This window comes from Hoplias malabaricus, chromosome 1, assembly GCF_029633855.1.
Source record: "Hoplias malabaricus isolate fHopMal1 chromosome 1, fHopMal1.hap1, whole genome shotgun sequence".
Classification (NCBI taxonomy): domain Eukaryota; kingdom Metazoa; phylum Chordata; class Actinopteri; order Characiformes; family Erythrinidae; genus Hoplias; species Hoplias malabaricus.
This window is the reverse complement of record NC_089800.1, coordinates 43,968,469-43,989,689: the sequence shown is the minus strand read 5'-3', so window position 1 is coordinate 43,989,689 and position 21,221 is coordinate 43,968,469. Positions and strand designations below refer to the sequence as shown.

General features: G+C 39.5%; 1 protein-coding gene and 1 long non-coding RNA gene across 3 annotated transcripts in view; one reads left to right on the top strand and one right to left on the bottom strand.

The window, feature by feature from the left end:
- exoc3l2b (exocyst complex component 3-like 2b) overlaps positions 1 to 19,465 on the bottom strand; it is a 31,671-nt gene extending 12,206 nt beyond the window's left edge. The window contains exons 1-3 of one of the 2 annotated variants that reach the window (XM_066680222.1): positions 19,327 to 19,465; positions 6,521 to 7,003; positions 5,623 to 5,849 (exon numbers count right to left, since the gene is read on the bottom strand). In XM_066680222.1, coding sequence (XP_066536319.1) covers positions 5,623 to 5,849; positions 6,521 to 6,981 — 688 coding nt within the window. In that variant the 5' untranslated portion in view covers positions 6,982 to 7,003; positions 19,327 to 19,465. Of the gene's footprint in view, positions 1 to 5,622; positions 5,850 to 6,520; positions 7,004 to 13,917; positions 14,054 to 19,326 lie in introns of those variants that run through there. The other variant, XM_066680216.1, reaches the window with a different exon arrangement.
- Positions 14,195 to 17,959, top strand: LOC136701364 (uncharacterized). Its single transcript, XR_010803795.1, has 3 exons — positions 14,195 to 14,330; positions 16,095 to 16,332; positions 17,775 to 17,959. It is a non-coding gene; the product is annotated as an uncharacterized lncRNA (long non-coding RNA).
- Positions 19,466 to 21,221: the final 1,756 nt, after the last annotated feature.

Below are 21,221 nucleotides of genomic sequence, written 5' to 3'. Positions count from 1 at the left end.
ACTCTTCCATATCCCAATGTAAATATTTATTTGCCTCATACTTGTTAAAGAAGGCAAGAGACGTAGGAAATAGAATAAATGTATAGATATATAATTGGAAATTAACAATGTAAAATGTATCATGTCAATGTTCACCTGTGAATGTCTACACTAGACAAAAATGAATGAAGATTGAAAAGATATAAAACAATGAATTGGCGCATCAGGTAGTGTCGCAGTCACACAGCTCCAGGGACCTGGAGGTTGTGGGTTCGATTCCCGCTCCGGGTGACTGTCTGTGAGGAGTTGGTGTGTTCTCCCTGTGTCCGCATGGGTTTCCTCCGGGTGCTCCGGTTTCCTCCCACAGTCCAAAAACACACGTTGGTAGGTGGATTGGCGACTTAAAAGTGTGTGTGAGTGAATGTGTGTCTGTGTTGCCCTGTGAGGGACTGGCGCCCCCTCCAGGGTGTATTCCCGCCTTGCGCCCAATGATTCCAGGTAGTCTCTGGACCCACCGCGACCCTGAACTGGATAAGCAGTTACAGATAATGAATGAATATATGCAACCAACTCTATGTCCATTGCAATAATGTTAGGTGTTGTCTTACATGTGACTGAGACAGGAGGTAAGAGGTGTTTGAAAACACAGCTTGTTTTGCTCTCTCTGTCAGACTAATCAAGTCATTTTCAGCTAAATCTATTCCAGATTGGTGTGTTCCTGGTGTCATATTCTTGTTCATGAACGTATGAGTCTTGTGTTTTTATGTGAAGGTGCATAACAGATGAGGTGAGCAAAGGAGAAATTCTGTAGATTTTTTCGCTCACACAAACAGTGCTCCGCATACAACCTCTTTTCCAGCAGAGTGTATGTGAGAGTTCAGCTAATACTCACCCTGTCAAATTCATGGAGAAATGTGTGCTGGTATGCCAGATCACACTGGTCCTCTCCTTCGCCTTTGTGTCACATTGAAATGGCTGGAGCCATGGTGCCAGCCCATCGGAAGGACATCTAAATATATAATACCGGTCGCTGCTATCACAGAGGACTTGGGAAAATGACCGTCCTCACTGTTCTTGTGTCAAAATCTAAGAGGCACTTCCTCTGGCTCAAGTCCTCCCCACCCAAAGACAGAACGTTGCTGAAGATGTGGGAAAGGTTTGGAATGGACACCAATTTGAAATTGATTCTCTCCCTGACTGCTTGATCCTGATCTGATCGCCACTAAGCAGAAACCTGTAAAGTATGCCCTTGAAGCCACATTGAATCTTAATTGCCAGATGTTGAGAGCTGTGCAAAGTTCTTATGGCTTATCCCATAGTCATTAAACTGGGGATGACTGCCAAGAATGGAGAGGGAAGCTGAGTTACACATAGGAGTGGAACACTGGAGCTTTGTTTCCAAACGCAGTTGCCCTGTGAACTCTGTGCTCCATTTATGTATAGGTATACCACCCTTCCTTAACTAAATCCATAATGTAAAACATACTTCAGCCACATCATATTCAATACATTAAAAAAAACAATGATGCGTTAAATATGTTATATATGTGATTAAAAATGTACAATATTTCTGCATCAATATAATGTTAATGGTATTACAGTAATAAGTAAAGCCATGCTTCCTTTATTTAATGTCCATTTTCATTTGGAAAAAGAATGTCAATGGAAAATGGAAAAAGTCTCTGAAAACAAAGTAAAAAAAATATTAAAAACCATAAATTAAATGGACCACTAACAGCTATGCAAAACCTGGCCAAACTTTTCACCAGTATATAAACAGCAAAACTCCAATATTGCTTTAGATGTGAAAAAATCAACAGGTGATCCCACTGTGAGAACATAGCTCAAACCAATGGATCTAGAAAGACAGGCATCAGACTGTATTCTGAAGCTGTGGAATCATACACATTCAGGTTTCTTTGAAAAACTGAAATTAAATCTCCTTAAAAGCCTGGAAAGGGCAAAAGTTGCAAGGAGTGGACACTAAAAATGAAAATGGAATAAAACATTTAGATGCTTTGGCAGCTATTAATGTTTATTACATATGCTTTTACATTTTCCTGATGTTGCAAAATAAATAATTAGTACCTAATTACCATTTTGATTGGAAAGGATATAAATGGAAAGTGGTCCCTGAGTTTGCAAAGTACTGCACAGAAACAACATCTTTCAGTTTTTATTACTTCTTAGGGTTATTCATGTGAAAATTATGCACAAATCATATCACTTTTGTGAGTCCATTAAACTGTGGGAAACATTCAATGTTTTTGGCGTTAGCATTGCAGGGGTGGGGTACACCAACCAACTCCACAGTGAAGTAATGACTAAGCAAGATATCCTCTAACATAGCTTAAGCACCTGCACGATCCAACATCACTGTCAGCTGCCATTCTATCAGTACAGAGATTAGCCAGAGTTCCTGGGCAGGAGTTGTATAAGATCCACTTACACTCTGGACCAGGACATGGGCTTTTTCCCTATTAACCCCTTGTGGCACAAAATATTCACCTTCAAATCAATGCTCTGCAGTATCTCTGCTTAACTCCCTGCTGAGGTGAAGTACAGAAGGTCTCAAAGGGGCTTTACAAAACAGAAATTTGACACCCTTCTTATTCTTTTATATGTCCCAATATCCCCTTTCATACGAAATGTGTGTGGGGGTAGATAAATATTTTTCTTCAAAAGGGAGCAGAGAAGTGCTTGTTGTTTTTTCTGCGCTCCCCCCAGAAATCCTCAAAGCCCCCATAGTCACAGCATGGTCAAATTTACTTGGCTGTGGTGTCCAGTGTCCCTAGGCAAGACTAAACCCGTCCCAATAGCATTGAAATGGCAAAGAAATAATCCTATTATTTTCATCTGATCTCTATCTGTAACACACAGATGATTACCACAGACAAAACTAACAACCAACCAAACAAATAAAACACACTGGAGTAATAAAGGGCTCATATCATGGGACATTTTAAATATGGGAAATTTATTCCTCACATTTCTTGACTAACACGTTTTCTGCAGTTTAGAAGAACAAGTAACAGTAACAAAAACAATTTCTTTTTTTTTTTTCAATTTCAAGTCGTAAAGGAAGAGTTGGAAACTGGCTATGTCAATATGTGAATATTGACTGCTTTTGGTACATAAAATCATACAGTGGAGATTCATATGAACATGGAATTGCTATTAGAAAAACTGCTGCCCCTCCTCAGCCACTTGTGTCACTGGAGACCGCCGGGCTGGGTGCAGCCTGATGACATGAACCCAATGTATGAGGACATGCTGGTCTTGCTCCCAGTCTTAATTAATGTGAACATGTACAGTGTCAACATAACTAGTCTAAAGCAGGTCATTTGGAAAATCTGCCCCACCTTACACTACGGGGCTCCTTGGACCTTATTACACTCACCAATCGTTGGCTTTGCGAAGAAAGAAGTTATTAGATTAAACATGTGTGAACACTTAGATGAGGTAGGTGACACTGGCAGTTGGTGTAGTCGCTAGTTCGTTCTATTGCACATATATGAATGTGCTGGTGATCAAGGTCAGGCTTTGACCCTGTTCCCATAGAGTCCAATGCTGTGTGGCTCAAAGCACAGTTATAGTTTTATGGTTGAAGGATATGTGTTGTAATTCAGTGAAGTCTGGAAATCATTTACTTCTCTGCGGTGCAACCACCTCGATAAATGGCCTCCTTATCAACTGGATTTCACCAAATCTAACCAGATCCTATTCCACATACCAACAACATTTAACACTATATTTTATTTTGATGGGTGACATTGAAACCATAGGCATCTTTAAGTCTATTCAGAGTATATAATTGTATACAGAGAAAATGTTTCAAACAGGAAAACTTCAAAAGAAAATTTTACTCCTGTGCTGATTACAAAACCAGAGTAAAATATACACTATTAATAAAACACATTAAAACACCCACAATGGTATGAAAATTGCTCCCCCAACGTCACCAATGAATCTGCAGCCACCTGAGAACAGAACAATGTTTTCCTTTGACACACAACTTATGTCTACAAAACAAGCATTATTTCCCTGTATTGGGCACTCTGTCAAGAAGCCATTTAAAAAGTCAACCAATAGCTGTATAAACTATGTGACCAAAACTATATGGATACCTGCTCATCCAATATTCCTGCTGAAAATATGTAAAAGTAAACCTATAAAATGATCAATGTAGTTAAGACAGCATATAAATGGCTAACCACATGAAAATATAAATGAAAGTATGTGAAACAATCAAAAGCGTGTGAAAAGCTAAAGGGTCAAGCTGTCTGTTGTGCAAAAAGTTGAGAGTTACAGAAAACTCTTGAACATAAGAGTTTTTAAACCAGCATGACCGTAATGGGGAGGTCACCAGAAAGTTTCTCGTCAACATAATGTGGTTAAACATACAAATAGAAGGGCTTTTTGTGCTGTGTCAGCTGGGCCATGTAGAGAAGCAGCTTGTCACCCACTCCACCCCCACTCATAGAAGCAGAGACATGGCCAAACATGACACAGTGAGATAAATAAATTGCTCCCATTTAAATTATTTTTCTTTTTTTATTTGCCTCACTTTGATCCTACTGTACCTGTAAGTAAAGTATGATACTTTAAAGCTTTCAGATTTGACAGCCCATATCATGCTTCAGAGATAAGGCCAAGTGATGGTAAGGTGATATGGCCTTAACCTCTTTGCTCACTTACAAAATACAAGTGATTGGAGTTTTAGGGCAAGATGGAAAATGCTTGGATTAAGAGTTGGAATGCATGGCACCCATGTCATTGTGTCACATGCTATTCAAACAGCCCTTTCAACAGATAAAACAAGTAGCTATACTTAAGAGATACAATTTATTGAGTGATATTTAAATATGACTTGTCGGTTGTAAATGTTTTATTTGTATCTGTGGCCATCTGTATCCTTGGTCTACATGTTACTGAAATACCCATTATTTATTTATCAGAAAAAGGTTTTAGGAAATGGTCTGTAAAATTTCTGATCTTGCCCTAACAAGTCTTCTGACAGTCTGTAATCTGACCTGAGCAAGCTAACATGCAAAAATGCCTGCCTGCTATGCATGATGGGCATGCAGGTCCAGCTGAACCACAGCCAAGACATTTACGAGCCATTTACAATAGCACTTTGTAAATCGTAATGTATGTTGTGTAAAAGAAATTTAGACAATATATGCTGTATACTGTATACATGGAATTCAGACAGTTTGTCAGTATCTAGTGAAATATTTATCCAGTTCTTACTAACGATTTAAGTTTTTAAATTACACATTCATCAGCACTGCATATTTTTGCTTCTCGTGTGTGCATACACAAACATGTTTAACCCAATTAACTCATTCATTCATTTGTTGTCTGTAACCACTTCTCCAGTTCAGGGTTGCAGAGGGGCCAGAGCCTACCTGGAATCACTGGATGCAAGGCGGCAACACACTCTGGAGAGGGTACCAGTCCTTAACAGGGAGACACCCACTCACACACTCACAAATATGGACACTTTTGAGTCGCCAATCCACCTACCAACGTGTGTTTTTGGACCGTGGGAGGAAACCGGAGCACCCGGAGGAAACCCTGTGTTGGTTTTTTAAAACCTTCAGGATTTCAAAAGTCAAAATAGTGTATGTCCAGTCTTACCTGAGAGAGGCTCCCTGGGTTTGACCTCTGGAACTTCCTCTTCTGCTTCTTCCTCAGGCCCAGGTGATGCTGAGCGGTCCACCATAGACTCCCTCTTCTGTTTGCCTCTGCCTACAATCTTGAGAAAGGAAAGTCTGCGACTGGTTGAGTCAGCATCACTCTCTGAGCACAAGTCTCCATTTGGCAAGCTCTCTTTACGGTTGTTTTCTCTGCATCTGCCGGCCATCCTGCACGTAGAAGGAAACCGATCAGAGACAAAGACATCACAACAGAAGAGTAATAAACTAAAATCACTTAAAAGACAACACATTTTTTTGTGATCTTCCTTAAAAATGCAAAGGAACAAACCAAACTGATGACTTCATTCATGATGTTGCACAGCTTACTAATGAGATTAGAGGGATGTGGGAGACGTGTAGCATATGACGTGGGTACATTGCTGATTTGGATTAGTTGTAACCGACGGATATTCAAGTAATCAAATTAAATTAGATTGCACTATACATCTTCATAATGCATTGCCTCAATGCACATTAGTGTTGCAATGCACCCTTGTTAATGACATCTGTTTACATGACAAAATGCCAGCAATATATTAACTTATGAAATTATATTTCTCTTCCCCTTTCAGCTCCATTATGTAATCAAGCCGAGATTCCTGAGTTTCACTTAGAATTATGTCACATTATGGAAAAAATTAGATGTATTTCCATATAAATAAAGTTAATTATTTATATATTTGGGGTGAAAACGCTGGCCATTCTTAAGATATGTGAAACTAATAATAATGGGTTTAACACACTGCAAGGCCTACCACAATTACAGTGTGTGTACATAAAAACAATTGGAATACCAGTGTTATCTTCATATAATGCAGCTCTGATCCACATGTTTGTACCTTAAAAGGCTTCCCTCTGAACTCCGTCGGCCTTTCTTCTTTCTCTCCATGGGTGAGGGCATACCAATGGAACCTTGTGGAGAAGGTGTGGCACTGCCTTTACTCCTCCCTGACATGCGCAGACCCTTGCCCAATTTGCCTAGGGTCTTGAGTGGAGACACGCCTCGAATGCGGTCAAGTGTCCCTTTGATGGAGCCCCCTTTTCCGGAGCCACCACGCCTCTCCTCATTGGCTTCGTTTTCATCCTCCTCGTCCTCAAATGGGTTGCGGTCCCGGGGGGCTCTCCCATCCAGCAGTGAGCCCCCGGTGTCCCTGGGCCATTCTTCATCCGCGCAATTCTGCCCAAATGGGTTGTGGTTAAGGCTCATTTTTCGGAGAATCAGCTCACCGCAAGTGCTTTCTAAATCCACGTTCACCCTGCCACCCTTCAGCCGAGCTGGGAGGTTCTTAAGGATGGGCATGTTTCTGCCTGGAAGATAAACACTAAGAAACAAAGGTAAACAAGCATTAGAGAGAGACACTTAATGACTAGCATCAGTGTTTTTAATGTACCATGTAGACTTGGATATATTATGAAACAAATCTATTCCTAATTCATTCATTCATTATCTGTAACCGCTTATCCAGTTCAGGGTCAGGGTGGGTCCAGAGTCTACCCGTAATCACTGGGCGCAAGGCAGGAATACACCCTGGAGGGGGTGCCAATCCTTCACAGGGCAACACACACACACTCGCACATTCACTCACACCTACAGACACCTTTGAGTCACCAATACACCCACCAACGTGTGTTTTTGGACTGTGGGAGGAAACCGGAGCACCCGGAAGAAACCCATACAGACACAGGGAGAACACACCAACTCCTCACAGACAGTCACCCGGAGCGGGACTCGAACCCACAACCCCCAGGTCCCTGTGTGACTGCGACACTACCTGCTACACCACTGTGCCACCCTATTTCTATTTGCATTTACATATTAATATGTGGATTTGTATTGATCGTCTATCAATACAAAAACTGAAATTAGACATCCCACTCTGTTGTTATGTGGGCTGCCTAAGTTAGAAAACACAGAATTAAACTAAACATTCTGAGATTGCTCCATTTCTGATGTACCACTGTACCACTCTTTCATAAGAGTATCTCCAGCGCTGGGCCTGAGATTGCTTGATCGTACAAAGAGGCATGAAGCTGTGATGGAGTTCTGGGCAGTTTCTATTTGAGCTGGAAGACCAGATCAGAGGCAGGACTGAAAGACTGGAAGGAAGAATAGGGAGGAATCTGAGTGGTGCTGGGGACCAAATTTTGTCACAGGAAATGGAAAGATTTTTATGGGGGAAAAAGGGAAATTTATGAGACATAGGACTGGAAGGGGAGGGACAATCTATCTGTTGTTTCAGCAAGATGATGAATTTTAGGAGTTTAATTTAACTCTATCTCAGTGTAGCCATTTTCAGCCAATTGCAATTAACAACAGCCCAAAGTCTGTCTGTTCTTAAGCCACATTTGTCCATAAACAGGAAGAGATAAGCCATCCCTGATCATTCATTATTTTATGGTGCGATACTCAGAATTTGTTTCGCATCCATTTATTTGCTTTGACAGATGTCTCTCTCTTTTATGACTCTCATATATTAACCAGTTCCGTCTAAGCAGTTACAGATTAGCTCGTGTAACCTGGTGGTTGAAAATTTGATTCACATGGTTTAAAGAGTGTGTGAGTGTGTAAGTTACAAGGCAAATTAATGTTGCCCTTACTTACTTGGTTACTGAAAGTGAATGATCAAATTAAATAATTAATTAATGTATATGCCTATTTTAGAGATAAAACTCACAGTCTATTATATTCTCTCTGCAGACTTCCTGTCTAATAGGGGTGGACTTGGACAATTACTGCTGGTGACAAATGTGAAAGGAAGAGTGCTGAATCACTTCCTTTTGGCTAATTTGCATGTTTGTGCGTGAAAGTGTGGCTTCAAAGCTTTGCCTCAATATTCTTTAAATTGTTTAGATATTTCTTTAAATCAGATATTATCTATATCAATCTGTATCTAATATCATTGCATCTGTAATAAATATTTTGTACATTTATATTAGATAAGAGTCATTATTTATTTAGCATTATAGCATTATATTCAGTACTTTTGAGTGGCTCAAAATAACAAGCCAAATTCAGTGTGAAACAATGAGTACATTTTGAATTCCCCAAGAGGACCTATTATCTGCAGCTTACTAAATGTTTTGAAGTTTTAATGTATTTGTATGTTTTCCACAGGGGTCACTGAACTTGAGCACTTAAGATAAAATCAGACAGCAGAATATACATGACAAATTCGATGGACCCTTCTGTCATGTAATTATTTGGGTGCTAACAGGGTGGAAATTAATACTACACATGAAAGCCAAGAGAAGATGAAGCTCTGTAATAGCTTAAGTCCATATGATATCTAGATATGAAACCTCCATTACCTTGCTTAGTTCAGAATTGCAAATTCTTTAGAGTGATGGATTACATTTATTCAAAATCTTTTGCAATGGGTTTAGCAGGAAGTCAGAGCAGCTGTTGTTGCGAAAATAGGGAAATATTTATTCCACACCACCAAAAGCCCAAGAGAATGAAGAGGGGGGCAAAAAAAAAAAAGAAAAATAAAAACAGCCGACTCAAGGAATTCAGCGAGGATGCTAAATGCTGTCGCTGAAGCATTTTGTGTGGCCTGAACCCAAAACCTGATTGAACCCTTGTGCAGATCAAGTTGTGGACAGCTTGTCCACACATGTATTTTCTTGTAATTACTTAAATCACTTTCCATAACTCTAAATATATTGCTACAGTGGATCTGTTATGGAACTCGGGGTTGGATCTGTAGGTGAGATATAAAGATCACTCTGTCATTTTCCAAGGCTAACTGCACCTTTGTCCGACACAGGTAGCAAATAAAACAGGCACAGAATAGTAGGATTGTCCATTTAGTTTCTTGGACTAATACTCAACGCATTCCAATACTACCAGGAGAGCTAACTATACCAATAAGATAAAGGTCATACAATTAATTAAAAAAAGGCTAATCTAATCATTGTAAGTCCTAATGATTGCTTTTTTACAACTTTTAAAATTAAAGAAAATTTGACACTTGCCTGTCACCTAACATCTGACTGAAAATGAAGATCAAAAAACACGTACCAGTGCTGGCATGTCAATGTAGTTGACCTTGGTCTAGATTTTCCCATCATGAAAGGCTTACGTGAGATTCATTGGAGAAGGGATCCATTCAGAAGGGATATTGATGTTCTATGTACAAGTGAGTTTGCACATGCTAAAATACACAGGCCACATATTGTTTGTGTAATATCCACGAATGTCTGTATGGAAACCCTAAAATAGGCCGTGGTTTTATTGAGATGTTATTTCTATTTGGTTTTTTTAAGATAAGTCAAATGGGGCACACAGGCTGTTTCTGTGCACGTTAGACAGTGCAGTCAGCACACAAGCTGAAACACAATGCAAATTTTTTATTAATAATAGATCATTAATTCATATTTGTGTTGTGACAATTAAATACACGAGAGATACTTCTCTGCTCCTTTGTGGCTCCATAATTACAATCAGCCAATAGAACAAGTAATCTTCCAAACATTTATTACTGTTTGACAGGCATGCCTCTGTGGGTTACAAAGATTGAGATGATGATGTGTTGGTGTACCTGTGTGAATGAGTGACTGGTGTGTGGCCAGAGATGTGTGTAGGCCTATTCACTATATTCGAGGGGTGTGAGCTAGTAGCTAAGTCTCCCTTACTCTTGCTGTACACTTTGCCAATCCCTGCTCAGCTCCCTTGCTCTCTATGCCTGTACTTTTAATGGTACCGGCCAAATCATGTCTGTACTACTGAGTACAGACACACATTAAATCAATTTGTGCCAAATTTTTGGTTCAAGTGTAACACAAATTCAGGTCAGTGGTGAGCTGCAAGCAGTCCCAAGTGTGGTTGCATTTTTCTAAACTTGACACAGACAGTGCTCTGTGCGATATATTTATGTATTGCCATTTAATTATGTTCTTTGAAATAGGATGTTGACCGAAAGGGAGGTTGACTAGACCATACCATAGTCAGGCAACTCTACCTTATGAAAAAAATATGTCTTTCAATGATTTAGTAGCTTAGAATCTTTGCACATATTTTTATTTAAACTATGATATGGATTAAAATGCAACATCTAAACATTTAGGACAGTACAGTAAGATAATTTATACATAGGGCAACGCTGTACAGTGTCATTGTTGGTAAAGCTACTTACAAGATGCCTGCCCACATTCAGGCTGTTTATAAAAGTAATAAGAATTATAACAAGACGACACTAACACCAGCAGGATAAAAAGCACCAGGGGCTTGAGTGATGCTCAGCTATGATTTCACAAGCCCAGAACACTATGGGATGGTTTTGGGGCCAGGGTATGTTCCCCTCTATGTGGTTCCTGTTGGGGGCAGCCAATTTTAAAGTTCACAGCCAAGTCTCAGGGTGTACAGCACACCCCATGGCAACTTATTCTTGAATGTGTGCATGTGTGTGTGTGTGTGTGTCTGTGTGTGTGTGTTGGAGGTAGAGGGGATGCCTGGGAATGTATCAAGCTCAGAGAAGCCACAATATTTGCATCTGTTCACCTCTTTTACTGTGCTGGATTGTTTTGGGGTTGGTTTGGGGTTATTTTGGCATGTTGTGTTTGTAACTGGGGCTTTGTGTTGAGTTGAGCTGATTTGATGTGCTTATTCACCATCTTTGAAGGGTGTGAGCCAGTGGCTCCACACTCTTGCTGCACACCATGCCAATCCCTGCTCTGTTTCCTTATTCCTCTGTTAAGGACACAATAAAGTACAACCTTGGGCTCAGTGGCTGTGTGATAGCACAAGTCTGTCAGAAAAGCATGTGTTTAAACAAAGCACTTGAGATCTTTTTTCCTACAAGCCTCCATGAGGTGGAATCTGAGGAGGACGACAGAGCTTAGAGCTCCATGTGAGATTAGGGCTTAAAATAAAGCATTTTTTAAATTTCCTTATCCATATTAATTGCGCCAATGATCAAATTTATAAGAAAGTTTTCTTCAGAATTAATATTTTCTTTACATTCCAAAATAAGAGATATTTAAGTTTTGTCTTTAAATCAAACTTCCATTCCACCTTAAATGGTCCAGCATTTAACTAGGGATTTTTTTTTATTCCATCTCACACAAACATGAACATCAGCTTCATATATCTGACTAAAAATTAGTTATTAAGGGGAATCATTTCAACTTTAACATGAACTGGCCCATTATTTGCATCGTCCATTCCACCTCAAGTGCAAAAGGAACACTCTGGCACAGTTTGGAACAGTTTATTTAAATATGGAATATAAATGCAATGCCATCTTAATTTTAATATACACTAAATTTTTCTAGCTAACAATATATCCTGCAAGCTTCTCAACCTGAGAGAGCTCCCTTCCTCTGATCTGTTCTGTAACAGCCATCCCCTCATTTGTAGATTCTGGACTGAGACGGTTCAAGCTCATTTGTGACTTACAAAACAGAGCTACTCTAATGGGCCAAGAATCACTTGTATCTGATAAACTGAAAAAGGGCCCATACATAATAAATAGATGTGCTCCATCTTTACATACTGGGAGCTGGGGTACAGCAAAATTATAAACCACCTTCAGTGCCCTGTGGACCAGTTACGAACTACTGTGCTGTGGCATTGGTCCATTTGGCACCTTAAAAAGTTACGTTAGTTTAGTACCTTCTTTCAAAGAAAAAACACAGTACAACGAATAACTATTGACAAGTATTGTGAAATGTTCTTTTTAGGCCATAGTTTAGACGTGCAGTCAGAGAAATGCAATATTGTTTCAATCATTTAAATCTTGTTTTTCATCCTTCCTAACCAATAATCCAAGTCTGTTCTCCATCCTAAGGTGGAGTTCTTAAGGTGGAGTCATTGTGATGCAAGGAAGGGTGGGAACAAGCAGAGGTAAGGAGGAATGAAGGCAGTATTACACTGAAAGGGAAGAAGGCCTGGTCTCAAGATGTGCCAGAGAAAGTGTGTTCTGGTCAGGGCTCTGGCACTGGACCACAGGCACTGGCTGGAGGAAAAATCCAGGAATGTTGGAGTAGTCCCAAGAAAAGCTCCTGCACGACTTTCCCCGAGGGATGGTTTAAATGCATCCAAGCCATAGAGGCATATGACCAGGCACATATGCAGTTCATTGTTGCAAGGAAATGCCTCTTCAGTACTTTCAAGGTTAAATATGTGGCAACAAGTTTAAACAAATATGCCAGCTACGTGTCTCGATTCCTAAATGAAAAATAGAACAAATGTCTTGAAATCTAATATACTATGCCATATTGTTTTCTTAGCCTGTAATCAAACCTGCTGAATCCCTGACACAATAGAATGACAGTTAGTTTCAATCTCCTCTTCTTGCGCTGAATTCGGCAATTTTACTCCTGTTGCCACTGGAGGAACTTAGATTAAGCAAAGAAAAAAAAATCTTTAAAAATTCAATTAGTTCATGTTTGGTTTGCCAATAGTCTGAACGCTGGAATATGCCCTGCCATAAACCAGTTATTTTCCATGACACATTACATTTCGCAAGGCTATTGTAGGGGTAAATCTTTAACCCTTCACTAGTAGAATAGACATATCACTAGAAAGTGCAACGAAGGGTAAAGGTTTCTTTTCTCTAGCACAGGAACAAAAATGTCTCAGTCAGCTCCTTTAGATTTCAATTCCCAAAAATATTATCCAGACCACTGCCCTCATAAAACTTAACACAAGTACAGCTGATCTGGAACCAGATTGTTCAATGCTTCTATTGCTTGTTGTCACACAAATCTGATCTACAGTCAAACTAAGAGGCTTTGTGACAAGCAAACCAGCTCAGTAGGTTTTCAGAAGGTCATCATCACATTGGAGAAATAGTTTCTCAGACTTAATTTAATTTGTCTGTTTTCTAGATTAACCATCATCAACACTGGTGTCTGAATAGGACACTGGGAGAATGTCAGAAATTATGACCTTGGTTGTACTTGAGAACAGCTACATATCTTTGCAAAAGTAATTCAAATTTGTATATTGAAAGAAAAGTGTAGTCAAGTGAACTCTTGACTGAATCTCTGAAGACCTGAAAACTGAGAAAGCTGGTACAATTACTTTAACGTTTTAGAAAACATTCTATAATTTTAGAGGTGCTCATGACTGACACTGACACTTTCTTGCTCCATTAGGCTTCTGTAAATGCTGACTGAGACATGTTTATGTCTACTGTTTTACATTCAGCATGTTCCAATATCTCTATGGGAGAAAAAGCGCTGAATACAGCAGTCTGACATTTAACTCAAAGAAAATAGCAGAAAAACTCACAGTCCATCCTGCTGGTTCTGCAAATGAGAATGAAACCAGGAAAAGACTTCGGTACACGAATTCGATGCGTTCGGAGCTCTTCTGTAGCATTCCTGTATTAACCCCTTTAATTAAAACTCCTGTATTAAACTCCTGAATGGATCTGTAGCGCAGATGAGCCTCTCACTGCTCTGCGCGCTCTCGCTCGCTCCGTGCTTTTATTTTGGAGGGTTGGGCCAACGTTCACAGCTTCTCAAGATGAGCAAAGAGCTGCATTTACTCTTCTTAACTCTGGATTAACATTACTCGCTGTTGAGCGGTTTCGGTGCCTTTTTGGGGGGATATTTCAGTCGTTTACAGCTCTTCTTCTGCGTAAAGAAGAACTATTTTGTTTCTTCTCAGATTTTTCCGATAGAGTAAACGGAATTGACAAAGTAAGCTGACTTCCAACGTAGTAAAACCTCAACTTTCAGTTTGGGCATAATTAAATGGATAAGAGGTAAACATTAATTCAGACCGGTTTGACGTAAAAGGCTCCGTTATAATAATAAAAATAATAATAATAATAACACGGCGGTGATATGTCTTAAGATGATACGTCAATAAACCAAATACTACAAATGTTACTACACTCGTCCATTTTATCTGCTCCATATTTGCATATTTTGCTCTGCAATTATAGACTCTTGTACTCCATTGACCCTGTTCTTCATTGGTAACGTGGTTGGTGTGTGTTTGTGTATTGCTTTAGTACGAGTTTATCAGATACAGAAGTATACTCCAGTGTCACTGCTGGACTGTGAATTGTCCACTAAACCAAAACCTCACACCAATGATGATGGGTTTGAGGATGACCAACACAAAATTCAACAGCAGATGAGCTACCGTCTCTGACTTTACATCTAAATAATGTACCAGTGGGAGGTGTGTCTGACAGAATGGACGTAAGAGGGCTCAGTGTTTAAAAATCCAGCAGCATTGCTGTGTCTGACCCACTTGTACCAGCACAACACCCACTAACACACCACCAACACGTCAGTGCTGAGAATGTTCCTCCTCCCAATGTCCCTGTGGTGGTCTTGTGGGGCCCGGACCATTTGAAGATACAGACAAAAGGAGCTAACTGCAAAATGCAGCTATATGGAATACTTTAAATATTCTAACTTGTCATTTATTTATGTAGTTAAAGCTTTTTAGAAAATGTCTACGTTAAAAGTATCTTTTCACCATAGAAAATTCTACAGTGTATTTTATTCATGTTTTAAGCCAATTCTATCATCAAAAACATGAAAAATGTAAGATCGCAAAAGTTCCCTGATTTGGACAGTGAACAAAAAAAAAACAATTACATATGTTGTAAACACTGTAGCCTACTGATTCCAGTGTTCTGATTTTTAACAAACCCCACTTCCAATTACTGAATTACATCTGAATTCTGCAGAAACTCTAGGAAATAATTGGAACTGTGTCTTTTATCACTGCTGCATTTCTGACTCACAATTTCACACTTTCACTGTCTAGTAGACACCACCTATAATTCATGAGTTCAGCGAAAGTGCATCCACTGTAGAGATGTTCAATTGTGCCCACTCAGCTTGCATACTCTTCATAGAAAGATACTGACCAACCAACCAGCTGTTTGTGAGTCACTACACCCATGAGCGTGAATTAGAGGGACATAAAACCCCATCAGCATTAGGCTTTGGGGCAGTGGAAATGTATTTTCTGAAGGGCTGGTTTAAAATCTGTGTGGTGAAATAGGGATTTTGCTCTCACAAAGGAAAGCAACTTAATTAACTTAGTTAATTTTCACAATGCTGGATGAGCAGCTTTTTGCTTTATACTGCACCTGTCTATCAGGGTGCTAACATATTTTTAAGCATTGACCTGAATATACCCAGTCTAGACTACAGGCTTTTGTTATATTTTTTGTTACAAGAATGAGTTGTTGCAGTAACCTTTATACTGTGTGTAACAGTAAACCTGCTGTGGAAAAATGACTTAGTAAGTGACAATGAAACACCCATCAAATAAAAAAAGAAAGAAAAAAGACAACAACAAAAAAAAATGTGGGCACCATTCATGCCTTATTCTGCTACTGTCATAGGTTATCATTAAAATAGCCATGGACCACACAAATCTTACTATCATTTAATATTTGTGGATTTTTCGTCTTTTTTATTTTTATTTTTTTACAGTACTGTCTGGCTGGACACGTGGCCAAAGGAAGCCGTCCAAACACCTATCAGTCTGTTCTGAAACACAATAGAGAAATGGCAGTGGAGTGCGTCATAACAGCTACATTGCAATCACATCAGCCTAAAAAAAAGAACAACATTGTTTTGTGACTGCGCTGGCGGAGTTTGTGCCTCTCCAAACACTTGTTTCCCTTCAAATCCTGGCAGAGGGTATGAGCATGAAGAAATTATGAAGAAGGTAAACACTTGAGAAAGACTTACTTGATGATTTAGACTGTAAACAATGAATGCACATGGATGCCTCTCTGGTCTGATAGTGGAGAGTTAGTGGTGAAATTATCCAAAAAACACAAAAGGTTACTCAAATGTTGCTCGCTCAATTTAAGTCAGACTTGCGTCTGCGTATTTTGCAAACACATTTTAGTCTGTCATCATGAGATACGAGAATCTTTAACCTTCTTTTAAAGAGGACAACCTAAACGATCTGCTCATTTACTCATTAACTTGGATCTGGCAAATACCTCACAGGAGGAAAATGGTGTGGAATGATCTGTGTTGGAACCCATATACTTTAGATTTCCCTAATCAACGTTCTCTCAATCTTTTGCATTTACATGTGTGAGGAGTCAAGAACCTTTGCATTCCTACATCATTTCTGACTTAAATTCAGGGTTAAGAGCCTAAGATAACAGCAGGCACTGCTCCTTCCCTACGTCTTTTCCTTGATAATCAATTACAGCTCTCGGACAGCCTCTATCTGAGTGGAAACAGAGCGAGGACATTGCACGCTTGTTCCTGTTGATTGTCATGGGGCAAGGGAAGCGTCAGGGAATTACAACTGGCGCCACATCTAAGGCCAGCGGCGAATAAATAGAGGATAGTTTGTAAGGCAAGCTCCGAACTGGAGTATATTCCTGGCTTTGGAAGCAGGAAATAACACTGCATAACATTAAAGATTTTCATTGTTATGGGTCCTTGTTGCTGCCAGCAAAGGTCACCTTGGCACGGCCTAAGAATATTTCCTTACACCTTGCCAAATCAGAGTGAGAAATCATGCTTGTCCTTGTTTGGTTTACATAGCCAGCTTATTTGTTTATGTTTATTGATTTGATCCTGAGTTTTATTCTATGCTCTCAGTTGCAGAACTGGAATTAAAGCTGTGAATTAAAGAACTGAATAACTGTGGGACGAAAACATTTATTGTAAAACCATTAGTGATAGGCTCTGTTCCAGTGTTTTTATAGGCTATGCCAAAAAAGATAAAATGTAAAGGAGGAAATGGGTATGCACTTAGAGTACATTAATTTTATATCATGACAGGACATCAGTACATCCTGATTTGGTCCTTTTTTGAGCAATTTAGTTCCTGGCAGTGCAGATGGGGTCCTTGATATCTGTATTAGACCCCCCCCAATCCCCCCCACCAATTATTACTACTTGTGCAATACATGCATGACTTCAGAGGAGATGATAAAAGTAGACCTTTGGATTGGTTAGGACACCGCTAGTGACTAACCAACCAATTACACTGTCCTGTTGTTATTCTTTGAAAGTAATTTAGGTGTTGAAGGGTCTATCTTGAGGGGCAGATCCTTGATTCTGAATACTATTTGTGGTAGTTGTTGCACAATTCCCTTGTTTATACACAATGAAATGCACTATTCTCTGCTTCCCTCCCAGAGCGATGGAGCTGAAACCATATCCCTGTTTGTCATCAGGATTATGCAAGCAGCGCTTTGCACCTGTGTGTGAGGGACAGCAGGGGATGCTCCAATCATAGCCCGCCTGCATCCTGCTTTGGATGGCCCTCCACAGGGCCAGAGGAAGTGCCCCCTATTCCTGCCATCACCCCTTGCTGACAAAAGGGCCCTATTGAAGGCCCTCAGAGAACGAGTCCCACCCGCACTGACCAATCTGCCTGTGCCCTGTTACCTCAGCCCAGAGCCGTGACCAGGCAAAAAGGTACAGAGAGGTTATCCTTTATTCACGCTGACTGGAGTTGGTAGCATCCTGGTGCAGTTTGGCCAAATAAATAATGTCTGTCATCTCCGAAAGGATGAGCAATGCTTAGACGTCATACAGCGGCCCTTTGCTCAGTTAAACCTATTTTGAGGGAGTCATGGCGGAAATTTTCTCTCAATGTAAAACTCAATTTGTGGTTTTAGGAAGGAGATATTGTGTTCCTGTATTTCCTACATTTTTATGTCATATAAAACACTGGCACAACTTTTGCTCAGTGGTGGTCTCTCTGTTCTGGGACAACCACTCCTGATTCAGCAGATTAATGTTTTTTTTTTCTTGCTTTCTTTTTTACTGTTTCAGTGAGCTTTTCGATTCTAATGAATAAAATATTATTTGTACAATAATACACATACTATTGTAAAACTAACATTTTACAGGCTAGAGAATAATTTAAAGGCTATTTATAATTTGATTATTCTGTTTTTTTTTTTTTTTGTGAATGGTTATATTAGCTGGATTTGTGAATTCTCTAACAGTTCAAATTATTTTCTAAAACCAAATCCAAAACCACCAACAATTGAGCAATCTATGTTTTTATTTATTTATTTTTAAAGATTTGAAATACTTTCTGACTGTGTCCAAGAACACGTGACAGAGTTTAAATAACAATCAGCTGCAAAGAAGATTAATGTCTTTTGCTATTTACTGGGAACAGTTATTGTTTATAAGTACTATATATGGCACAGCATCCAGGACATTGCCTTTTACAAAAGCGGCACTGGGCACTTGACTCATGTGTGTGCGTCATAAACACACTCAAATAAACAACACATCTAATATCTGAGTGGAGATTCCATGGTTACGAAGAACGGATAAGGACCAGTGAATCATCAGGGCAAGCAGTCGGATTCATACAAACCATCATACACATCGTTAACAAATTCAAGTATTAAAATAAAAAATATAATGTATAATACTTGTCTTTAAACATTTGTATTATATTGTCATAAAATCCAGTCAGGGTTAAACACCAGTTAGCACCATTATATCTATAGATACATCAGCATGGCAGAACATTCTTTCCTGGCAGTGACATTCCCGATGCTAGAAAACGTAATTAATTTAATACAGAAAATAATACAGAGCATTCCCATCAAGGGTCTACAAAGCTGGAGTATCCTATATAAGTAGGAGTTTGGTTCTCTTTAATCAGCAGCGATAATGTAGACAAACCAGTTCTCATAAAAGTTCTCAACTGTTTTGCTCTTACCGTGTTTATCAGCTCTACAATGGTAAGTCCCCAATCGTCTTATAGCTGTGACATGCCTGTGCCTCTGAGGTGGATTCAGAGTGTTGGTAAGTATGCCGTACTTGATGGTAAAAATCAGAGAGACTAACTACACAAGTGTGTCTGTCCCGGCTGAAGGCGCGTCTGGACCCTTGGGCCGCCTGTAGTTGCTTCCTGAGCTGTTTTGCAGCCCAGAGCTGATGCTTTTTCCTCAGGAAGCCGGCCATCCCCTTTCCTTCTTACCAACCAACAACACCCCCCACTCCCTACACCCCTTGGGACGCTGGGAAGCACAGGCTTTCAGATAATACTAATTAGCCTGGGAAAAAGTATGGTAGTGGGTTACCCTTTGTAGATCACTTTCTTCTTCATCTGTTTATTTACTGTCTTTTGCCAACGCCCCTGATCGATAATGGGTTCCATGCCAAAGCCCTTTGCATGACCCAAGTGTTGTACAGTGGTGTGAGGGAAGTGAAGTTGAATGGAGGCAAAGCTGGAGATTGTTTCTGAGCTCTGTCCTACTTTGGCCCCCTTTTTGTCTGTCCGAGTGTTTGTTGACGCTTGCGTTCAACATAAGCCTCCTGCAACTGGAGGTGGTCTCCCACTGTAATGGCAACACCGGCCTGCCATGATCCCTCCGACTACAGCAGAATTGTGTGGTAGGCTAGGGCCAGGGTCACTGGGTGCACCTGCACTGTCTTTACAGGAGGCCTTTGTTTGTTTTTCCACAGTAAGACACAGTAGTGTATTAGATCTATGGGCCCAGGGCTTTGATCACCACTGTGGCAATGAATGTCAGGGAGCTATTTTTATTCACAGGGTCTTAGGAATGAGCATAACTTCAAAGATTTACCATTTTTATCCAGTATTTATATAGACAAAAATCCAGGTAGTTTGGATTGTATCACTTATTTTTGGGTCTTTTACGACACTAGATAAAAATGTGTCTGTGTTTTGGTCAAAATGAATATGGTTTACTATGGTTTAAATTTTCCTAATGACTCAACTAGTGTTGGATGGAACTGTTACATTTTAATATCAACACATTTTTCATATACATTACAGTATCAGGTGATATAGTTTGCATAATTGCATAATGCTTCCAAAGAAACCCTTACACAATATCAAATATCAAGCAGGACCATACGCTGTATATATGAGCAAAACCCATATTTCATAAGAGAAACATAATTTTGTAGTCTATCTGTACCCCACAACTAAAAACTGATATTACAGTTACACAAATACCAGCGTAGACTATGTATCAGTACAACTTTAGTAAAATTGCAAACTCCTCAGAATAAACACTGGCCGAAAGAGGATACTGTGCTAATGTCAAAATACTGGTAAAATATAGACCTAAGAGGTGACAAGGACACACAAGGTCTGTTTTGATAATTGACCAGGCACTAGGAAACTTGTAAAGCAACAACTCCAGACCACACCCGCTAAAAAAAAAGCATTGTTTACACCTTTATTCTTCACTGACCTTGTGCTGAGACATCTTAAATAATTCATGTATTGTGCCCTCTGCTGTAGCTCTAAGGAACTAGCTGTATGAATATTATTTTGCCCGACTGCTGCCTTTTAAATCACTTATTCAGAGAGCTCTGCTACTTTCAGTACAAAACAGTGAATCATAATTTTATGAATCTACTATAGAGAACATTGGGCAAATCTGACTTTATAAAAATTCATTTCTTTAAAACCAGCAGATAAAAAAATCCCTGAACAAACAACCTGCAAGTGTTAATCCACCTATAGAGTGCCATAAAACATAATTCATGTAGAAATGCATGTTCTATGCACATGAAAATGTGTAATCATATCTTGTTCTTAGGTCACTATCTGTGAGGACATTTTTGTGTTCTACCTTT